A 24,104-nucleotide genomic window follows, 5' to 3' on the forward strand; every position below is an offset into this window, starting at 1 on the left:
TCGTCGTGAAAAAGGCAGAGAATAAGTAAGTAAACAAATAAATAAAAAATATAATCTCGTGCGCTGGGGAAGACTGAACAAAAGCATTGCAGGGGGATAGAAAGCATGGCCAGGGAAAGCTCCCTGCAGAGATGGTTTGCGAGCAGAGAACTGAGGAGTATGAGTGAGTCACCAAGAATGGAGGAAAAGGGCTAAGAGGGAGCTCCAAGGTCAACATCCCAGATGCAGGAATCAGCTTGTCACACTCACAGAACAGAAAGCAATTACTGGTAAGCTTCTTTGAAAAGATTAATGACAACAGCAAGAAAAAAACTGTATTAAAAATATTGGAAGAGGCCATAACCAGGTACTGGTCCCTATTACAAAGTTACAACAGAGTTTCTCAACCTTTTATCATTACAGTCCCACAAGAAGACTTTCAAAACATTTCCCCCCAATCTCTCACCTTTTATAAAATGTCAATACCCCCAATATGTTCTATGTTTCTTGTGTACTATATGTTTATCTATATATAAAAAGAATATTTTCTTGCCCCTCAAGAACCAATTTTTGCCCCCCTGTGGGTGATTTTGCCTCCTAAGGGTGACACCATGCCTACTGAGAATGTGTTAGAGCGATTAAATAAAACCATCTCACTGGTTAAATTCAGTTCCCTTTTGGTGGGAGAGCGACTCTCACCCTAAGTCTCTTCCCCTCCCCCTTCACTGGGGGGTTATGGTTTGAACCACAGGTAGCTCGAACCCCTGATGCGTTCACTGGGGAGAAAAGGATCCCCAACAGAGCTAGTCCTAAATCCGTTCCTACTCTGCTCTCTGACCTTCGCTACAAAAAGTACACGCTCTGTCCCTCATACAGATATTCCTTCCCCGGCTCATTTTTAGAAGGTCACTCTGCCTTCTCTTTCTCTCCTTTCCCCACCCAGAAGGCCCATCTCATCCAGAATCCTGAAGCTGAAAAACCAGACTTGCGAGAATGCCTCCCAGAAGAAAAAAGCTGGCTCTTGGTTCATGGAGTTATTTGAAATTTTGTTTCTGCTTCACTCATGTCTGGAGCAAGTCTGTCCAAAGCCAATCATTACTTCCTCTGGGCTCCCACTGCCCCTTCACGTACTGCAATTACACGTTATACGCTGTATTATTATTGATCCTGTCTATCGCCCCACTGAACCGAGAGCTCCTTGAGAGGAGAGACTGATGCCTCACTCATGTCTCGCTCATCTCGGCCCCCTTCATGTCCCCAGCAATGGCAGGCACAGCACTCCTGGTTGTTTCAATGTAAACAAGCAGCAATAAGGAGGAAACTGAGCGACTGAGAGCATATTAACTCAATGAAATACAAGTGCTCTGTATAAGGCATGGTTCAGCCCTTACAATGTATTAAATCTAGAAAAGGAGTTACACCTTCTGTCAGTATAACAAAAATACAAGGGCATATATAACATCCGTAATAAAGTAAATTTAGGTAACATTTAACATTTCGTAGATGCTAATTGTGCCTTGGGTATTGTGCTGGTTCCCTATAACCCACTTAGTTTCACAAGAAACCTCTGACACAGGAATTGTTATTCCCATTTTACAGTTAAAGCAACTTAGTCACATAAAGGTTAAGTAATTTGCCCAAAGGCACACAGTAACAAGAGATCTGAGATTTGAGTTAGATAGCCTGACTCCAGAGTAACTGTGCCAAGCTATTATTGTTTCTACACTTTGTCCTGAAGCAGGGTATAAGAATTCAGAAAGAAGATCTATTTTCAGTTGGACAGACTGTGGAAGAAGGGATGAAGGTAATATTAAGAACTGAAGAAAAATGGGGAGGGGATTCCAAGTGGAGGACATAGCATGTGCAAAGATACAGGAGTAGAAAAGTTAGCACTTGAGTTATTCCAGATTAGCGCTGCAATTTGTTCGAGGATGGTGGTGGCAGGTTAAATCCAAATCTCTCAAGAGTATTTCCTACAACACTCTTCAGATCAACAAGGACAAATACATCAACATAAAACCAGTGCTGTCATAACCAGAAGACAGAGAATATAAGAAACTTTAAATTGCCTTTTAATGGAAGAATAAATACCAAGTTCTAGCAAAGCTGTTTCTCAACCTCCCACAAGTCACTGTCAGAGGGCGCTAGAAGAGCATGGGAAAGAGAAGAGGGAAACAAAAGGGTCTGAACATGTGCTTGACTCATTCCCAGAAAGAGAAATTCCACCTTCAGCATGAAAATACTGAAAAAAAGATCTGGTATACCAGGGTACTGACTACAAGCAAACGATGAAAGTCTAGGAGGCTTAAGGTAGTCGTATGAGAAAGGCATTGTTTCTGGGAAAGCAGGTGACTAAATGGAAAGAACTGGTATTCTGTGGAGACTAAGTACTGATGGGGAAAAGAAGCAAGAGGGGAATGCAATAGCCTACATAGCAAGAGAGAACCCCAAAATAAAAGAATATACCATTCATTCCCTCTCTCTCCCAAAACCAAAATATCCTTTAAAAGAACTGTACTTCATTAAATGACAGAAGAGGGCACTCTTAACCTAGAAATATTATTAACCATTCTAATCTATCAATTCTATGGAATTCATATGTAAAAGAAGTATTCACTGAAAAGAAAGATAGAAAGAAAAAGAAAAAAAAAAAGAGGGAGAGAAAGCCAGCCAAGATGATAATCAAAACATCTCACTTTGTGAAAAACTCTACATTTTTTAATAATACCTAAACAAGAATTAAACACACACACACACACACACACACACACCAGTAACTCTGTAACACAATAAACTGAAATAAATATCCTCAAATAAGCATGGTGAGGTATGAGGAAAACACCTTGAGTCAGAAATTCAAAAACTAAGAACATAAATGGACACAAAGCAGGCAGGAAATGAAACAAAAGTGACTGAGTTCAGGAAACAAACAAAAGGAAAAGACAAATTCATATCAGAAATAAAGTCAAAATGTCATAGTACCCAAAGAAGGATAGATTAGAATAAAAAATTGAGCAAAATTGAAGAAATACAGGAAAACAACCAAAAAGAATAAAAATGATATTAAAAAGAAGAAAAGGAGAGCAAAAATCAAGTGGCTGAAAAGGAATATAAGCAAAGATCCAACATATGTATAATTACAGTCTCTAAAGAAGAAAAACATCAAAACCAAATTAATATTTAAAACTATAATCCAGGTTAAGTCTACAGAAATAAAAAGATCAAATATAAGTGCTGAAAGGGCCCACTGTAAACCTGAGAAAGCTTATCCAGAATATAATAAATATGGAAGCAGAAATTAATGATATAGTTGAGCAAGAGTCACAGACTTTCTTCTGTAGAGGGTCAGAAAGTAACTATTTTAGTAAGAACCTTCTCAGCCTGTTCTGTCACACTATTCGACTCTGTCTTTGTAGCACAAAAGCAGCCACAGACATTATGTAAACAAACGACTTAGCCTTTAGTGTCCAATAAAAGTTTATTATAGAAACAGGCAATGGGCCAGATGTGGCCCACCGGCGATAGCTGGCTAATCCTTGATGTGGAGGGGGAAGATAACAGGAAGTCCAATTAACAGAATAAAACCATGGCTTTTTGAAAATACTAATAAAATAGATGACCTCCTAGCTAACTTCATCTAGAAAAAAAGGAAGAAAATACAAGTAAAAGGAGAAATAATCACTGAAACAGAAGAAAATTCAAAAATTTAAATATAAGTATTTCACAGGCCACTCTGCAAATAAATTTAAATACACAGAGAAAATGGGTAATTCCTAAGAAAACGGTTTGCTAACCTGATCCCATTAGACTTTAACAGTTAACAGATCATTTTCCACAGGGGAAAAAAAACCTGAGAAAGTTATCAAGGAACTTCCCCACCAGAAAAGCCCCCATGCCTGGGCTGTTTTGTGGGGAAATTCTACCTACCATTGTAGACCAGATAGTCCAAATGCTATGTGAATTGTAATAATGAAGAAAACCTTTAAAACAATGAAGGGCATAATAAAGAAGGAAACCTTTCAAAATCTTTTTATGAAACAAGAAAAATATTAATGCCTAAATCTGATAAAGATGATACAATAAAGATAATACAATCTGATAAAGAGATAAAACTATAAACTAATATCACTTATGAATATTTTAAAATATTTAAAATATTTAAATACTTAAATACTATAAAATACTAAAGAAAGTATTAGTGAAGAGAATCTAACTCCAGAGAAGAAACAAACACACTATAACCAAGTGGGATTTATTTCAGGGAAAGAGAGAAAATGGGGGGAGGATCAAGAGAAAGAAAGACAGAGAGAGAAATTTGAAATCATATCAAAATTTAAAAATTACAAGGGAAAGAAATTTAAAAGAATATATTGTACTTAGCTTTCCTTTGCACTGTATTAATGTATATTTTGGACTAAGGAGTTATATGATCTTTTCTCTGATTTCAGCCTACGAGATGGCAGTCTTGGAGTCTCTCTGTGTAGACATGACTGGAATATGGGGTAGTTCCAAAAAGAGTAACAACATGAATCCACTGCCTCCAAAACCATTTAGGACCCATTTAGTGAAGGGTTCCAATTCTAAATAACTTACTCATCTTTATCTACTCTATGGGTATCATACTGCCTAGCTGGACCTACCATGTCATTGTGTTACCTTAAAAAGAAACAACCATTTACTGCCCACCCTCACCCCATTTGGGCATATTGCAAATGCTTGGATATCCCATGCAAAATAAACGCCATTTTGGGGCTTGACCAGTTGTAAATGTGAGTGTCTCAGACTGTTGGCTTATAAAAGAAGCAGAAAGACTTCAGACATAACTCCTCGACCACAGAATACTGTTACGATATTTTTCAGTTTGTAGGAAATGGTCAGAAACAATGTTAAAATTTTTATGGTCTTTTTATCATCTTTTCTTTGAACTTCAATTCTGTAAACAGGAATCAGTTGGGGGGGTGGAAGTTTTCTAAGGTTGACACAGACCTCAAATCAGGTGTGCTGTCAGAAGACTTGCAACATAAACCACTGTGACTGTCACGGTTTTCCACCAGGTGATGGAGGGAAGACTACTCTGTTTCCCCCGAATGATTTAAAAAAAAAAAAAAAGTACCGGGGCACCTGGGTGGCTCAGTAGGTTAAAGCCTCTGCCTTCGGCTCAGGTCATGATCCCAGGGTCCTGGGATCAAACCCCGCATCGGGCTCTCTGTTCGGCGGGGAGCTTGCTTCCCCCTCTCTCTCTGCCTGCCTCTCTACCTACTTGTGATCTCTCTGTGTCAAATAAATAAATAAAATATTTTTTTTTAAATGTACCAACACTACTTTAGAAGTAAATGCATGTAATCCTCTGCTTAAAGAGAACAGAAAAACAAGAAATCTCTTATTCCTAAATGACAGAGTTTTTAAAATCCTAATTAGGAGCAGTCTAAATAGACAGTTGACTTGGCAAGGGAAACCGTGTCAGAAAGAATGGCTAAGAATCAACTGTTTTGAACACAAAGTCACTATTTTTATAACTGTTCTATAAACAGTGGTATCGTTGTACTATCGTTTAGTTGTCCGTGATGTACATTTTGCAAACAGTTTATCTTAGAAGGAACAAGAGGATATAACAGTGTTCAAAGTTGGGAGTTTTACTGTTACTTTGTTGAGATTTTTCTTAAGACAAATTTGGTATCTCTTTACAACTCCCATAAAACTTGCTTGCTAAAAGTACGTGATCATATTATATGGAGAGAAATTGGGGGGGGTGTCAATCACTCATTCTGTGCAGGGCAAATTTACTTTTTTTTTTTTTCCATTTTTGAAGATTTTATTTATATCCCAGAGAGAGAGAGAGTGAGCATGCACAAGCAGGGGGAGCAGCAGGCAGAGGGAGAAGCAGGATTCCCCACTGAGCAAGGAGCCTGGTGTGGGCCTTAATCCCAGGACCCTGGGATCATGACCTGAGCTGAAGGCAGATGCTTAACCGACTGAGCCACCCAGGTGCCCCTGTGCAGGAAAAATCCAAATGATTCCCTTGATTCAGCTCCATAGGCTGACCTTCTAACAGAGGTGGGCAGCCTTCTATTGAGGCACAGGTCCTCGAATTCAACACAGAACAGCTGCTCCCTGGGTACTGGGTAGAGGGAACAATCTCAACCCCAGTGACACCTACCATTTATAAGACCTGAGTTGAGAGAACCAATATTTAGGAAACATGGACACCAGTCATTCCTCCAAATAATCCACAATAATCTAATCCTACCCTTGAATCAAGCCAGATCAACAGAGGACAGGCGTTTTTAAGGCATCTTTCCTTATCCACCGCACACTTTCCTGTAATGTAATGAGTCACGCTCAGGGGCAATAAGCCTCATAAAATCCCCATAAAATGGGGCACCTGGGTGGCTCAGTGGGTTAAGCCTCTGCCTTTGGCTCAGGTCATGATCTCAGGGTCGTGGGATCGACCCCAGCATCGGGCTCTCTGCTCAGCAGGGAGCCTGCTTCCTCCTCTCTCTCTCTGCCTGCCTCTCTGCCTACTTGTGACCTCTGTCTGTCAAATAAATAAATAAAATATTTTTTAAAAAATCCTCATAAAATGCTGCTCATACATTGTACTACCTATGAATTCTCCCTGGAATAAAAAAAATCCTATCTAATCACATTGTTGATAAAAACTGTACTTCCCCTGAGAAACACCACTTTGTTATAACCTTAAGGCAATGTCATGGCACCCTTTCTGACTGGATGGATAGAAAATGAAACCTAAATTTGTGAGCCACTAATGGAAAGATAAATAAGTTATAAGAATATGGATTATTCTTAACCTTACTTCTGCATCTTTTTTTATGTCCCTGACTTTGTTTCATTCTTCTTTATTTTTTAAAGGTTTTTTTTTCTTTTTATTCTTTCTTTTTTAAGGGATTTTATTTATTTATTTGTCAGAGAGAGCGAGCGAGCACAGTAGGGGGAGCAACAGCCCGATGTGGGGCTCGATTCCAGGACCCTGGGATCATGACCTGACCCAAAGGCAGATACTTAAACTACTGAGTCACCCAGACGCTCCTCATTCTTCTTTAGCTTACATATCTAACTTATTTTACTTGCTATACCCATGCAGGTCACTTTAAAAAAAGATGGGACATAAATAAGTACTCTTGTGTTTTAAAAATTCTATACTTAGTATTAATATAATAAATCACAAAGGAAAAGATCAATAGTATTGACTACATAGAATCTAAAACTTTTATATGTCAAAAACACCATAAACAAATAAAAAGAAACTATTAATCAAGAAAAATGTTTGACATAAATAATAATGAAACTCCTACCCTATGAATAAGTTTTATGTCTCAATAAGAATACAAAATTGGATAGATGAAATGATGATGGTAAATAAACTGGTCAAGAAATTTGATGTTGAAATAAATGGATTTGAAGAAACCCAGAACTGTTTTTCTGACATAGACTCCTAGAACTAGAGAAGAACTTTCCCGTTCAACCCTCTAATACTGCAGAAGCCAATTACCTTGCTCAAATGTGTTAAAGGTTGTTATTTACCTGTCTTCCCATTTTCACAAAGGAAAACACGATTGCGGCCTCTCTCCACTCCCTATTCACTAATCCTCAAGGAAGGAACAGTATATGTGATCTGACTGGGAGGAGACTCCCACTCCTTGGACACATCTCCTAGCGGGTAGAGTTCATATATCATAGGTCACTGCCCAAACAAGATGCAGATTCTTGCTTCCTGGGACCTGCACATAGGGCAAGACTAGGAGAGAATGAAATAGAGTGAAGGAAATCACATCAAGGAGAAGAAAATTTGAAATCCTATTGGCCCAGCTAGAAAAAAAATATGATAAGGAAAAGAAAATACATCCAAATGTAATTACTCTAAAGAGCCCCTGAAAGATAGGGATATTTACCATGTTCGGGGAAAGTGGCTCAAAATCATCAAAGAAAAGAGTAACAGGACTATGATGGAGGACAGACTAAGTAAGAGGACACTTCCCACAACAGGTGCCCAGATCCAGGTATCATTCTCTCAAGAAAGGTCTTCTAAAAGTTTTTTTTTTTTTTAAGATTTTATTTATTTATTTGACAGACAGATCACAAGTAGACAGAGAGGCAGGCAGAGGGAGAGGGAGAAGCAGGCTCCCCGCTGAGCGGAGAGCCCGATGTGGGGCTCGATCCCAGGACCCTGGGATCATGACCTGAGCCGAAGGCAGAGGCTTTAACCCACTGAGCCACCCACGCGCCCCTAAAAGTTTTAAATAGGGACACCAGAGTCAACATTAATGGGGCAGCCCTCTGTAACTGCAGTTGTCATGCTACACAGTTCCAGAAAATGTGGACACATTTAAGAAGAGAATGGCTAGAAAAATCAGAGGAGAATTCTTCAAGCGTTGTTAAATTAGTTTAAGGTGACACTGTTGTAGCAGGTACAGCCCTGGCTTGAAGGAAACCTGCCTGGGAAATGCAGGGAGTTAGAACTTGAGGAAGAAGGAACAGAAAAACAGAGGTGCCTGAAGGAGGATCCGAGGAGAATGACAATTGATTAGACCTCCCCCTGGGTTAGAGGTTGAACTGAATAGAAACATACACCTTCTAATGAAATGAAACGTGGGCAAGATTTCTTTGAACACTGGAGGATGGCAGCAGATCCAGAACTCTCTGGCATCATTCTTTCCCCACGGAGACTCCCCTGGCTGAATCCAAAGTACAATGTTAGAAGAACAAAAATAGGAGTGTGAAAACAAAAACCAAATATAGGGCAGGAAAGTCCTAATACCTAGCAAAAGGAATTGGCCAGACCTGGGGATAGAAAAGGAACAGAAATGAGGGGGTCGGTCTGCAGGAGTCAAATGTGAAAACTCCTAAGCAGGAAGTGGCACTCAGAGACAAGGCATTCAGATAAGAATCCCAGAAGCTCAGAACTAAAACAATTCTTGGGATCTTTCTGGGGACAGAGAAATTGAGAGAAAAAAGCAGAAAATTGGGACAGTGAAGGAGGCATGTAAGACAGTGCAATTCTCTCGAAGACTTTCCTACTACTATTCCTCTCACTATAACATGGGGCCTCCTGCCCACAGCAAAGAGGCTCTTCCACTTGAGACGAAGATCTTCAGCCATGGTGACCGGTGGATAGGAACAGGGCTTGAAGGAGAAGTGAAAATGGAAAGGTTCTAAATCCTTGGGATGGGCACCGAGAAAGACCCAGAGCCACCATGGCAAAGTCCTAAAATTTTCAAGGGAAGAAAATTTCCCTCCCTGCAAAACATATGGCAAGATCCCAGTAACCTTATGAGAAGAGATCACTTCCCAAACTTAGTTCAAATTCACAGGTGGTGGACACCAAGTAGCTTGGTAATCTAGAGAGGCTGAAATACCACATGCCAGATTATACTTAGCATCGGTAATTCAGGATCCAGGTTGTAAAGGAGAAGATAACAATGGACTTACTTTCTAAATTTGACACCATAGGACCCTGATTGATACTCAAGCTACAGTTTAGACCCCATGTCCTACCACTTTCTCCAGCTCACTTTGCTCCAGCCATCCTAATTTCCTTGATGTTCCTAGAACATGCCAAGGACATGCCTCTCTCAAGACCACGTCACTTGGTGTCCTCCCTGTGCATGGCTTATTCCCTCACTTTCTCCAGATCTGTGCCCAAATGTCACTCTCTAAGAGAGGCCTTCCAGGAGACATGAACAGACATTCCTCCAAAGAAGACATACAAATGGCCAAAAGACACATGAAAAAATGCTCAACATCACTCATCATCAGGGAAGTGCAAATCGAAACCACAATGAGAAGCAACCTCACACCAGTCAGAATGGCTAAATTAACAAGTCAGGAAACAACAGATGTTGTTGAGGATACAGAGGAAGGGGAACCCATTTACACAGTTGGTGGGAAAGCAAGCTGGTGCAGCTACTCTGGAAAATAGTATGGAGGTTCTTCAAAAAGTTAAAACTAGAGCTACCCTATGGCCCAGCAATTGCACTAGTAGGTATTACCCAAAAGATACAAACATGGTGACCTAAAGGGGCACCTGCACCCCAATGTTTATAGCAGCAATGTCCAAAATAGCCAAATTATGGAAAGAGCTCAGATGTCCATCAACAGATGAATAGATAAAGAAAATATGGTGTACACACACACACACACACACACACACACACACACACACACACAGGAATATTACTCAGCCATCAAAAAAGAAATAACTTGCAACGATGTGGAAAGAACTAAAGGCTATTAGGCTAAGCAAAATAAGTCAATCAGAGAAAGACAATTATCATATGATCTCACTGATATATGGAATTTAAGAAATAAAACAGAGGATCGTCGGGGAAAGGAGAGTAAAATAAAGTAAGATGAAATCAGAAGGGAGACAAACCATAAGAGGCTCTTAACCCTAGGAAACAAACTGAGGGTTGCTGAAGGGGAGGGGGTTCAGGGGCATGGGTAACTAGATGACGGGCATTAAGGAGGGCACATGATGGAATGAGCGCTGGGTGTTACATGCAACTGATGAATCACTAAGTTCTATCTCTGAAACTACTACTACAGTATATGTTAATTAAATGAATTTAAATAAAATATAAATAAATATATTTTATATATCTCATATGTATATATATTTATATATAGAGAGAGGCCTAAATATAATATATATATAATATATATTTAAATAGAGGCCTTCCCTGACCACCAGTTGTCACTTCCTTTGCCATGCTTTCTTTGCCACATAATATGGGATTTATTTCCCTACTTGTTTATCTCTCTCCACCACGACCCCCCAACAACTCCAGCGCCATGTAAGCTGGGACTGCTTTATTGCTACCACGATGTCAGCTATCAGAACCTGCTTGACACAGAGTAGGAGAGAAATAAACATTTATTCTATGAATGCATTTATGTATCCATGGCATTAGAAGTTTTTGCTCACTGTCCAAGGTTGGCAAAAGTCAGGTGGGTCAGGACGAACTATGCACTAGGTTCTGAGAATATAATTTTGCTTTTTTCTTTGGAATAACTAATAATTAGTGAGAAGCAGCAGAAGTACATTAAGAATGAAGGCTGTGGGGCCAGGGTCACATCAGCCCGTGTTCAAATCACTAAGTATGTGATCCTGGATAAATTGTTTAATTTAAGATCTCATGATCTTTGTCTATAAAATGGGAATAACAGCAATGCCTTCCTCAGAAGGTTTGGTGGATCTGAGTTGATTCGAAGAGGACACATTGGTTTTGTTTTTGTTTTTGTTTCTGTTTTGTTTTTTATTTTTTTGCTCACTCTAAATATATATATATGTATATGTACATGTATATATGTGTGTATATGTGTATATATATGTGTATATATATATATATATATAAAATCTCCACACCTTCTTTATCTATTCATCAGTCGATGGACACTTGGTCTACTTCCCTAATTTGAAGATTGTAAATAATGCTATAAACACCAGGGTGCATGTATCCCTTTGAATTAGTGTCCTTGCATTCTTTGGGTAAATACCTAGTAATGGGATTTCTGGATGTAGCATAGTTCTATTTTTATTTATTTATTTATTTATTTATTTATTTATTTTTGCATAGTTCTATTTTTAACTTTATGAGGAACCTCCAAACTTTTCTCCGAACTGGCTATACTAGTTTGCATTCCCACCAGCAGTTCAAGAGAGTTCCCTTTTCTCTACATGTTCTCCAACACCTGTTGTTTCTTTTTTTTTTTTTAAGATTTTATTTATTTATTTGACAGAGAGAGATCACAAGTAGGCAGAGAGGCAGGCAGAGAGAGGGGGAAGCAGGCTCCTCGCTAAGCAGGGAGCCCAACGTGGGACTTGATCCCAGGACCCTGAGATCATGACCTGAGCTGAAGGCAGAGGCTTAACCCACTGAGCCACCCAGGGGCCCCAACACCTGTTGTTTCTTGTGTTGTTGATTTTAGCCATCCTGACAGTAATGAGGTGGTATGTCACTGTGGTTTTGATCTGCATTTCCTGAGGATGAGTGATGTGGTACATCTTTCAGTGTGTCTGTTGGCCATCTGCATGTCTTCTTCGGAAAAATGTCTGTTCATGCCTTCTGCCCATTGTTTAATTGGTTTATTTGGTTTTTGGGTGTTGAGTTTTATAAGTTTTTTTATATATATATTTTGGATACTAACCCAAAGAGGGCACTTTGAAGAGTGCCCGGCACATACTTAGTACTCATTAAACATAGGTATCATCATCATCATCATTATTATGTGCTGGGAGCTATTCTAAACAATTTACTTGTATTATGTCATGTAAAGATCAGTCAGGAGGTAACTGAGGCCTGGGAGCCAAGAAGAACATAGCTAATTCATTGGCTGTTTTTTAAAAATGGAGTTGAAGGTCACACAACATAAAATTAACCACTTTTGAGTGTATACTTTAGTGACATTTCTTAAGTTCACAGTGTTGGGCAACCATCACATAATTCTGCTCTTCTCTTTTCTCAGAACAATGATGAATATGGGAGGAAGCATCAGGAAGACAGGAGCAGGACCTAATCTATTCAACTGCCTTCCTTCAGAGGGGGCAGCCTCTCTACTTGGTTGCCTGTAAATTTGCCTGCTAAACCCAAAGGACTCAAGAATAAAAAAATTCTGTGTCCCTTCCTACTAACGAGAGCTATAGAGTTCATACAGCTGGCCTCTATCTGGCTTCCTCACAAGGCCACATGCCCTTTCTAGGAAGCCTGACCTTCATGAGGCCACTGTTCTCTATGTCAGGTTCATGTGCTCAAACATGGTTCAGTCATAAGGCCTCTTTGTCTTGCCAGTGACACCACAGTGAGGCTCACATCACTGATCTCCAGGAATTTGGTTCTGGTTGTCCATAATGACTACCCTGGGGGCTCAGCGATCTTAAACCGGAGTAAGAGATAGGAGGCCTGACAGTATTTTCAATCCATCACTAGCAGGGAGCCCTAAATAAAATGGTCCATTCTTGGTGCCTACCCGCTATTAGCTAGAACCCCTGTGGGGAAGGGAATAGATGGTAAGATTCAGGCACCGTGAAACCCAGAGAAAAGTTGGGTGTCATTAGAACTGGAACACAAGTCTCCTGACTCCCAGATGAGCATTTTTCATATTCCCCCACGTTGTGCAATGCACATTATTTCACGTGTCCTGAGACACAAAAGAGACACGTACACCCACCTGCTGGTGCGGTTGTCATCGTTATTTGCACTGACTGCTGCTCAGAAGATCCCAGGAGAGTGACATTCACTGTGTAATCAGTTGCTGGGTACAGGTCTAAACATACCACCGGAGTTCGCTCCCTTGTTGTGAAGTTAAATGATGTTGCATGATAAAAATTATTCAGGTACCACCTTTGACCCAGAACTTGAAACTGTCGTGAGATGAAAAGAAAGCATTGCATTAAATTTTCTGTTGGCTTGCAGATATCTAGATTATAAGCAAAACAGAATTAAAGCAAGAAGGTTCATTCTATTGGAATTACTTCTAATATAACACCAAGCTAACTTGGGGATGGACTTTACAACCTACCCTCCCTGTCCTGTTCAACGTCCCCCGCCCCTCCACCAGCTACAGGACAAAGCTGAAAATGAATAATGGCATCTCAAATGAACAAAATGTAGGCTATTCTAAGATAATGATGCCCTCCCAGGTAAAGAAGATAGCACTGGAGCCACTGGGCAAAATTCTCTTCTTTTTTTTTTTTTAAAGATTTTATTTATTTATTTGACAGAGAGAGATCACAAGTAGACAGAGAAGCAGGCAGAGAGAGAGAGGGAAGCAGGCTCCCTGCTGAGCAGAGGGCCCGATGTGGGACTCGATCCCAGGACCCTGAGATCATGACCTGAGCCGAAGGCAGCAGCTTAACCCACTGAGCCACCCAGGTGCCCCAAAATTCTCTTCTTTTCATTCAAAAAGAATCCATTGATACACCTCACAGAACAGAATTTTTGAACTTCATGAGGACTCTTCCCAATTGTGCTTTCAAAGCAACTGTACAAGGGTACTTCACTTGGTCCTTCCTAGTAGAGCTCTGGTAAGAGAGTTTTTTAGTTTTTGGCCCATGGATCCATCATGCATGGTGTTTACCTAGAACACTCTATCCACTGCCAACCCAAGATGCATGTATAATATGAGGGAAAAAACATGTAAACGTCCTGGAAGTAATATGATCAACCCCGAGCCAATCCATGTGCTACCGCTGGACATCTTGGTGTTTAGCGTTTGCTTTGATGCTCATGTCACTGGCTATGGCTGCCCTCCATCCCTTCCCATCACTGCCGTTCTTCCACAGTCATCCAAGACCCGGCTCACTGGGAGTTTCCATTCTCCCCCAGTTCCTAGCATTCTCTTGGGTGACCTGAAGGTCTTTATGGACACGCCATAGAAACTTGGCCTCAGAGATCCTGAGCTCAATGCTATGAAGCTCTTCCGCTCCACTTTAGCTACTCATAGCCACAGCCACATCCCAGGCTGTGCCATCCTCAGAGCTGCTCCAAGATCTCAAAATCTCCTATCCCACTGGACCACTCATCCATTACATCTGATCTCTCTCAAGAAACCCCCCAAAGGCATCCTCACTCGAGATCTTCTACCTGTATTCTACCACCTCCATCCCGGTCTTCCCCAGCTCTCCCGGGTACCCTATCACTTCAATTATTCTCTTGCCTGACACCCTGCATGCCCTTGTCCCTCTGTTCTCAGTTCACCCATTCTAGAAAACCGGAAACACACTGGGTCTACCCAGATATTTGGCTTCATCGGGTCTACATTTAGGCTACTGCCATCTGCTGGAAAAAACCTCACAACTAGGCAGGCAGTCTTTCCACAGACTCAGTCTCATCCTAAACTCCACGTGGTTTAGTCTACAAACAAAATATAACTTTCTGATCACATATTTTAAACCATACTGTATGCACAATTTTATAGTAAAATTGTTTTATTTAAAAATATATTGCGAAGGTTTTTTTCTCTGTCATTAATTCATTCTGTAAATAGATATACAGAGTATACAGTGTTGGGTATACAATGGCAAAGTACAAGCCCTAACCTCAAGGAACTCACAGATGAGTATCCAGGCAAACAAAATACCCAGGGGTAAGTCCTAGAGTGCGTGAGGCAGTAGGGGACTGACTCAGGAGGGACACCGAACCCTCCTCTTTGGGGGTCAGGAAAAGCTGCCTTATCTAAATTTGGACCTGAGGAGAAATGAGCATTAACCAGGTGAGTCGCGGACAGGACAAGCAATTCAGATGGCAGGAACAGCGCTCAGGAAAGGAGGTCACTGAAACCTGCCCACCAGGGGAGATGAGTGACCTGGGCCTTGCAGATAAACAGGGGTCAGCCTGGTAGGGCAAGGGAAAGAAGGGCATTTGCTGGCAGGAGAATCACATACATGAAGACAGTGCAAAAAAGAACACAAAAAGTTAATCAGGGAGTGTGGGCCTAGAACTTATAGAACAGATGAGGTCTGGGGAAAAAGATTTAGGACTTAACAGCATAGAGACAGTGAAGGAAGTAAAGAGATTAGATAACATGGCCCAAAGAAGGGTACAGAATGACAAGAGAATGGTAATCAGATTTAAGGGATCGGCAGAGGAAGGGAATCCTAGGAAGGAGAGACAGATAAAGGGCGAAGTAATAGGAGAAACAGAGACCATTTCCACAGGAATCCTGGTCAACAGCAGCAACTGCAATTCACTGTGAGGCAGAACATACTCTGCATCTGCAGAAGGTTCTAGCAGATGAACGTGGGATTGTTTACGTAGCCAAATCCCCACATGAACATTTACATCGTTTCCAATTTCCCCTACTATAAATAGAGCTTCAGAGAACTGCGTGGTCTTTCTGTATAAGTCTGCTTGATTAATTATAGCTCATTTCCAAAAATTTACTGAGGCTAACAAATAAGAAATAACTATTCCAGAAAAGTCATGCCCGTTTAACTGGCCAGCAGCTGGGTGTAACAGTACTCTATGCTGGGGATATCTGGGTGGCTCAGTTGGTTAAGTGTCCGACTCTTGATTTAGGCTCAGGTCATCATCTTAGGGTCGTGAGATCAAGTCCCGAGTCAGGCTCCATGCTGGGCATGGTGTCTGCTTAAGAGTCTCTTTTTCTCCCTCTTCCTCTGCCCTTGCCCAACCTTGCACGCATGCTCACTCGCTCTCAAAATAAATAAATAAACAAACAAACAAACAAACAACAAACAAACAAAAACAAAAACAGTACTCTGTACTTATAGAAGAATCATTGTATCTTGTGGTTTAATTTTTTTTTCTTTTTTTTCTTACAAGTGAGGCATAAAATGTGTTCATATGTGTTTTGGCATTTTATATATATATCTATATATCTATATATCTATATATCTATATATCTATATCTATATCTATATATCTATATATATATCTATATATAGATATATAGATATATAGATATATAGATATCCTCTTTGGAAAACTGCCCTTGAATGTTCACATTTTCCAATGGACTTGTTGAAAGTGCTTTCCATGTTACTTAAATGAATCTTAACATATTAATAAAGAACTTTTTTTTTCAAACTTAACTCTTTAATCATTTTAGTATAAATGCAAAGAATCATTTCTTTTCCTTTTTTTAAAAAAATATTATTTGTTTATTTGACAGAGAGAGACACAGTGAGAGAGGGGACACAAGCAAGGGGAGAGGGAGAAGAACGTTCTCCGCTGAGCAGAGACCCCAATATGGGGCTCGATCCCAGGACCCCGGGATCATGACCTGAGTCAAAGGCAGATGCTTAATGACTGAGCCACCCAGGCACCCAGAATCATTTATTTTCTTAACCAGGTAGCTAACCAACTGTCCCAGGACCATTTATTTCTATATTCATTTTTAAAATTCATCTATATCTTATATCAGTAATAATCTTAACTTTATTTGGGGACTTGAATATGTCTCTAGCCCCTGTGTTCCTTCTAAACATGAAAATGTGAATATTTGGTTCATCTGCTTAAAATCCTCCACTGGCTCCACAGAGACATCAAAATAAGATCCAAACTCAAAATTCACAGGGCTCTTCATGATCTAATCACGGCTCAGGTTTTAGCCTCATCTCTTCCTATTCTCCCTTGCTTTTTTAGTTCCCTAAGAGAACTGTGTTCCCTAAATCCAAGATGCTTCTCTGCTTGTCCCCAGTGCCCTTCTCCACCTTCACTCCACATCTTTCATCTAGTTGAATCCCACTCATTTTCTGTGATTTAGCACTGTCTTTGCTTCTTGTTTAAAAAAACAAAACAGGGCCACCTGGGTGGCTCAGTGGGTTAAGCAACTGCCTTTGGTTCAGGTCATGATCCTGGAACCCCAGGATCGAGTCCCAGAACCCCATGATCGAGTCCCACATTGGGCTCCCTGTTCAGCAGGGAGTCTGCTTCTCCCTCTGACCCTTCCCCTCTCATGCTCTCTCTCTCTCTTTCTCCCTCTCTCAAATAAATAAATAAAATTTTAAAAAATTAAAATTAAAAGAAAATAAAAAACAAAACAAAACCCCACCTGGACATATACATGTGCACACAACCCCCCATTTATTTACCTTTTATCAAAGCACTCATTCCACTACAGTGCCGCTTACTTGTGTATTTACACCAGTGGGAACTGAAAGTCCCTGATAAATGATACACTGTTGGTAAATGGCTAATGAATGAATGAATGAACTTGAAATTGATACTTAGTCTACTCTGCCAAGAGGCGCTAAAAATGACACAAAATAACAAACCTCAGTTCTGACCTGAATTTACGAATCATTTTACTTGAGAGGTGTGATTTTTAAAAAGTCAAGTTAAATGAGGACCAATTGTCATGCAATGAGTTTCTTAAAAATTTACAACCCAGGGGCGCCTGGGTGGCTCAGTGGGTTAAGCCGCTGCCTTTGGCTCGGGTCATGATCCCAGGGTCCTGGGATCGAGCCCCGCATCGGGCTCTCTGCGCAGCGGGGAGCGTGCTTCCCTTCCTCTCTCTGCCTGCCTCTCTGCCTACTTGTGATCTCTGCCTGTCAAATAAATAAATAAAATCTTTAAAAAAAAAAAATTTACAACCCAGTGTGAATTTGATGACAGAATAAGCTGTAAGTATAAAATGCACTAAAATAAAGTATGATACATACATGTGAAATACCAGACAGGGAAACTGACAGCAAGCCACCCGCTAGTGTGCCTTCCTTCAATTTCGTCCCCTACTTGGCCCCCCATCTCATTTCCAACTCTAGAAACAAAAATCGAACTGTCTAGAAGTTCATTCCATTAGTGTTTTTAAATGCTTTGGATTCTCACTTGGAGAGGCCCCCAGATTTTTAAGTGATGCAATACTTTGACAGATAACATGAGAGATCTTCTTACTTGGTACATTTGTTCTGATCCAAGTTTCCTAGGGTGCCTGCTCAGTTTCAAACAAGCTTCACTGAATACTGAAATATTGAAAATTCCTCCGTCTTCTAAGAGATCATCTTCTAAAAGATAAAACATACGGAAAGGTTGCATGTCTTAGCAAAACATATCTTGGCCAAGTACAATGGAAGCTCTGATGTCTTACATGAGCCAGCAGGGTGTTTAACAGCAAGAGCGTCCCATTTGGCTACAAGTCCTGACTCTACAACTTAACCGCATGACCTCAGCTAATTCACTTAGCCCTTTGAATCCTCAAGTTCTTCTCTGTGAAATCAAGTCATCTGCTTTGCTTTTCTTCCATCACAGGTTCCTGAGAGAATTGGATGAAATAATTCATATTTAAAAATCACCATAAACTAGGGGCACCTGGGTGGCTCAGTCAGTTATGAGTCTGCCTTCAGCTCAGGTCATGATCCCAGAGTCCTGGGATCGAGTCCTGCATCGGGTTCCCTGCTTCTCCCTCTCCCCCTGCTCGTGCTCTCTCTTGGCCCGCCCCTCAAATAAATAAATAAAATCTTTTTTTTTAAATCACCACAAACTGATAAAGCTGTGATATTTTTAAGAAAGTTCACCCTATCACTTGGATAGTCCACACATGAAATGTCCTGAAGGTAAGCATGTCAACACCTATAAAGTCACGGAGTAAGGAAAATGTGAATAAAAGTTGAAGACCATCGATCAGAACTCTCAGCATGGGTGTTTCCAACCTAGAAGATGAACAGAAAGGAGATGGCCAGGCAAGATGTTTGCTTCTCAGCAGACAGTGTTTCAAGAGCTACTCAGGTAAGGACGAAGACAGTAAAATAATCAGAAAGGAGGCTTATTTCAACCCCAGGATTAAAAAAAAAGGGGGGGGCACTCCATTCCCCCTGCAGTCTAATTTATTCCTTTACTGTTCTATTTTCTTCAGGTAGTCATGAAGAAGGAAGAGGTTTGTTACTGATGAGTAAAAAACTCACAGAGTGTCCAGGAATACCAAGGCTAATTTTCAAGGAAGAGCAAGTTTCCCAAGAAGCCAGTACACTTTCGACAAATGAGAAAAGGTTTAAATGTCTATCAGAGAGAAACTTTTTATTACTACCTAGAAAACTTCGTTTCTCCCATGCGAGCCTCGACCCCCTAAGCAGGAATAAGGACAACAGATTATTCCATTCAAAATCAAAACTCTCCAGAGCATATCACATATCACTCACATATGCAACACGAGGCAATTAGCCGGGGGAAAATATTCTTGGCTGTAATTGGAAAATGTAAAAATATGGTTATGAGAGAGAATCTGAAGACCTTGTGCTTCCCTTCATCTTCACAACTTTGAAAGATTTCATAAAGAAATCAGAAGCGAAAATTGCCACATGTTTGCATATGATTCTGAGGCACACCAAGTATACGTGTGCAAGGATGTCTGTTCACAAACAGAACCTAAAGCAGAAATACCATCTGCACAGCTCCCATCTCTGTAGGACCGGCTCGCTCACAGCCATGAGAATCTGAACTCAGGGGACAATGGCAACATGAACAAAAGCATCTGGTTCCCACTTCCCACCCCTAGTTCTGACAGAAGCGGCTGAAAATAGTAAAAATGGGTCAAAATTTGCATCTGTGTTGGAAGGAAGGGTTGGTTGACATACTCAAGGCATCAACATGAAGACGTTTCCACTCAGCACCGTGTGGATGAGATCAGACAAAAGAAAGATGCTGAGAGCCGTGTACAACGTGCCCTCAAGCAAAGGAGCATGGTCTCAGAGCCTTTCAGGGAAGGAAGTGGGGAAGGGCTGGGGCTCACAGAGGTGGGGGCTGGAAGCGAGGAGGGCAACAGGACAAATGAGTGAGGGATGCTCCATCTGGAACAATTTAGCCTGGTCACTCCTGCTCCTGCCTGCATACCAGAATCACCCAGACACAGCATATCTGAGGGACAAGCACTCGTCTATATTTTGTTGTAACGCACCAGGCAGAGCTGATAGGCAGCCAGGGTAAAAACTGTATATATCACTGTGACTACTACTACCAGAATAATAATAATAATAATAATCCCTCCTTAGCTACTAGAGATCAGTATCATGGAAGGACTTCTATGGGGAGGCCTAGGGACCTGGAGGTTCCACCTGACAGAGAGCCTGGGTGGGCAGAAGGAGGGACTTGGTTCCCTCCTGCCTCTGCAGACCACAGTGTCATAATGAAGTTCGGACAACACGATGCTGGCCCAGAGCAAGTTTCACCAATCAAGACAGCTGAGTGCTCAGGGGCACACAGGCAGCTTGGTGGGTTAAGCGTGAGACGCTTGGTTTCAGCTGGTCATGATCTCATGGGTGGTGAGATCCAGCACCACTACCCTCACCTCTAGGTCCCTTACCCTCCCACTCCCCCAACCCCCCTGCGCTCAGCAGAGAGTCTGCTTGAAGAGTCTCTCCCTCTGTCTTCCCCACTCCCCACCCCCTCACCCCCCTGGGCAGGGGCATGCTCCCTCTCAAATAAATAAGTAAATCTTTAAAAAAAAAAAAAAAAAAGAAGATAGCAAAGTGCTCAGAAATAGGGGTGCCTGGGTGGGTCTGCCAGTTAAGCATCTGACTCTTGATCTCAGCCCAGGTCTTGATCTCAGGGTCATGAGTTCAAGCCCTATTTGGTCTCCACACTGGGTGTGGAACCTACTTTAAAAAAATAAAAAGTGCTCAGAAATTATGTTCAAGGCAGTGTGGGCTTTCTCACAGCTAGCTGCTTCCGGAAGGATGCTGGGTTATCCAATCAGCAGTAAATCCTTCAAGATGAAATCTGAGATAAGCACACTAATATCATCCAATAAAAAGTAAGAGCAAAGAGAATGCCATCCATTTTATTAGGAGAGAAATATCAAACCTAGATAAAACTTTTGTCTTCTAACAATAATTAATCTAGAAGCCAAAAAAAAAAAGCCTATAAATGATTCTATAAAGATTATGCTTGAGAGGCAAAGAATGAATATTCTTTTGAAAAAAAAATTGGGCAAAGTAATAGTAAAATTAGGCGACTTTTTTTTGTATTTTCAGTAAAAAATTTTAAAGATGGATTAAAGCAGATAAAGGACGAGCTAATAAGAGGCTGCAAGAGAGGAAACTGGTTGAGAGAAGCAGAAATAAAAAGGGAACTAGGTGAGGGGTCACTGGCTGGCTTAGTCCATAGAGCATGTGACTCTTGATCCTGGGATTGTGAGTTCAAGCCCCACACTGGGCATAGAGCTTTTTTTTAAAAAAAAAAAAAAAAAAAAAGGAACTAGATGAGACAAGGAAATGCAAGTTCAACAACAAAATATAAAAAGCATTAGAAATAGTGAAGGCCAGAAAGGTCGATGTATATATGCATACATGTCTGTACAGAATACACCTGCTGCACTCTCACAGAAGACAGAGGGAAAAGTCAGGGAAGGGAGAAAGTGAAGACCAGTACAGACAAACAATGAATTCCATATAGGAGCATTTGATGAGCCAAAATACCAATTGGAAAAAAAAAAAAAAAAAGCAATAATCAGGGATTTTATGAAAGAAACTATTTCTAAATGTATAAATGTGACGTGGAAAACAAAGGCAAAAGAAAGAACTAAGTTTCCTTGCTGCCTAGAGCGTACTGACAAGTCCTTGAAACAGACAGAGTGACCTTCCCTCTGGGAGCTCAGCTGCCTGGATGTTGACACTTTGCTAGGGGCAAAAGGCAATCATAGCCCAACTGCACCCTACCCCCATACTGGGAGTCTACTTGAACATATACATTCCTTTGGAAACTTCTTTTATCTCTACCTTACCAGGAAATATGTGAGCAATCATCCTCCAAGCATATGGCCCACTGATACACATCTGAAGGGTCTCATGACTAAGGGTTTACTAGATAGCAATAAATGACCTTCTCCTAACAATAACTAGTCCACTCAGGATCCTGGAAACCTTGTTTCCAAAACACCTTGGAGGCTTGTGCTTCCCCTAACCCCCAACCAACTTCAGTCACCCGTGGCAACCCCAGTGCAGCTCCTTCTGTCCCCGTGCTTTAATAAAACCACCATCAGCTCCAAACCCCACCATTTCAGATTACATCAAATGGACCCAAATCTGAAGATCCAAAAACCTTCTTCGGTACTAGGAAAACTTAGTGAAAAACAATAACATTTATATCACACCTGACTAGTTTTCAGGAGGCAAAGGTCCTTTCTGTCTCATTCACTACTGAATTCTCAGTGCCTCAAATAATGTCAAACACACAAGTGGTCAATAAACACTTAACGTGCATGAAAATAAATAATTAGTCTTGAATTTCACACATAAAGAAAGCCTCTGTGACATTGAGGCTTAAAAATCAGATTATCTATAATGGGATTTTTTTCTAAAAAATCACACCATCTTCAAATTCTCTTTCAAAAGTTTAAATTCCCAAAATCAATGTGAAATGCCTCTAGAATTCTACCAACAGAAGGTATGTACCAGGAATTTTATCTTCTATTGAGCTCTGATTCATTCATGAAGACAGCAAAAAGACATTCTTACATAATCAAGGGCTCAGAAAGTATCCCATTCCTTGGAAAGAAGAAGATAGAAATCATTTTGCAGTGAAATAGAAATGTAGAAAAAAATAGAGAAACTTTGGTAAGAAAGGACTGGTAGTAAGCACTGAAACTGTTAAAACATATACCTGTTTAAATAAGTGTTGCAAATATTGCTGTAAATCAATATAAAAACGAATTATTTAAAATGTAATACAAGTTAAAAAATAATTTAAAATAAGACGCTGGCAATAAAATGCTGTATTAAGCCAAAAACTTAAAGGAAGCAACAGGGGAAAGAAAAAAAGGAAGTAGAGAATGCTGACTTCCTTATCTTATTCAGGAAGAAGTTAACATTATTTCAGTCTGAACACCGGTAATCAGAGAAACACACATTCAAATAGATTTTGTTTGTTTTTTAATGTGTAATATAAAATTAAAATATCTGTACTGTTTGTATCACCAAAAAAGAAAATCTGTGTCGTTAAAGGTAGAAAACAATGGACATAGTGAAGAAACATTAGGAGAAAACAAGAGGACAGAAGAAAGGAAAATCATATTACAAAGAACGCTAAATGTAAATTGTTCATCTACTTAAAAACAAAACTTTTCTCAGAATTCTTCACAACATATGCTGCCTCCTGGAGTTACTGAGATAGATTTTAAGAACAAAAGTGTTGGTGGGGGTGGGGTAGGGAAACAGGTGAAGGGGATGAAAAGTACACTACTCGTGATGCCATTCAGTGATATATGCACCTGCTGAATCACTCAATTCTACACCTGAAACTAATGCATGTTAACGACGCTGAAATGCATTTTTTTTTAATTTAAAAAAGAACAAAAGTGGGCAAAGGCATATTATGCAAATAGATGTACAAAGAAATCAAGAAAACCAAGATTGCTACCAAATTATAATTCAAGGTAAAAAACTGTAAACAGGATAAAGTGAGCCATTTGTTATTAATGAAAGTTAGACTCAGGGGCATCTGGGTGGCTCAGTGGGTTGGGCCTCTCTGCCTTTAGCTCAGGTCATGGTCTCAGGGTGCTGGGATTGAGGCCCGCATCGGGCTCTCTGCTCAGCGGGGAGCCAGCTTCCTCCTCTCTCTCTGCCTGCCTCTCTGCCCACTTGTGTTCTCTCTTTCTGTCAAATAAATAAATAAAATCTTTTCTTTTTAAAGCTAGAATTTACAAGTAAGACATCAGTC

The 24,104-nt window shown here is 40.5% G+C and overlaps 1 protein-coding gene across 5 annotated transcripts in view; it reads right to left on the reverse strand.

The window, feature by feature from the left end:
• SUSD1 (sushi domain containing 1) overlaps positions 1-24,104 on the reverse strand; it is a 170,830-nt gene that overhangs the window by 90,603 nt on the left and 56,123 nt on the right. For all 5 annotated transcript variants that reach the window (XM_032865599.1, XM_032865597.1, XM_032865598.1 and 2 more), the window contains exons 9-10: positions 18,351-18,460; positions 13,165-13,357 (exon numbers count right to left, since the gene is read on the reverse strand). In XM_032865599.1, the coding sequence (XP_032721490.1) occupies positions 13,165-13,357; positions 18,351-18,460 (303 nt within the window). The remainder of the gene's footprint in view (positions 1-13,164; positions 13,358-18,350; positions 18,461-24,104) is intronic.

The sequence above is a fragment of the Lontra canadensis genome, unplaced genomic scaffold (genome assembly GCF_010015895.1).
Source record: "Lontra canadensis isolate GAN:19392208 unplaced genomic scaffold, GSC_riverotter_1.0 scaffold30, whole genome shotgun sequence".
Lineage (NCBI taxonomy): Eukaryota > Metazoa > Chordata > Mammalia > Carnivora > Mustelidae > Lontra > Lontra canadensis.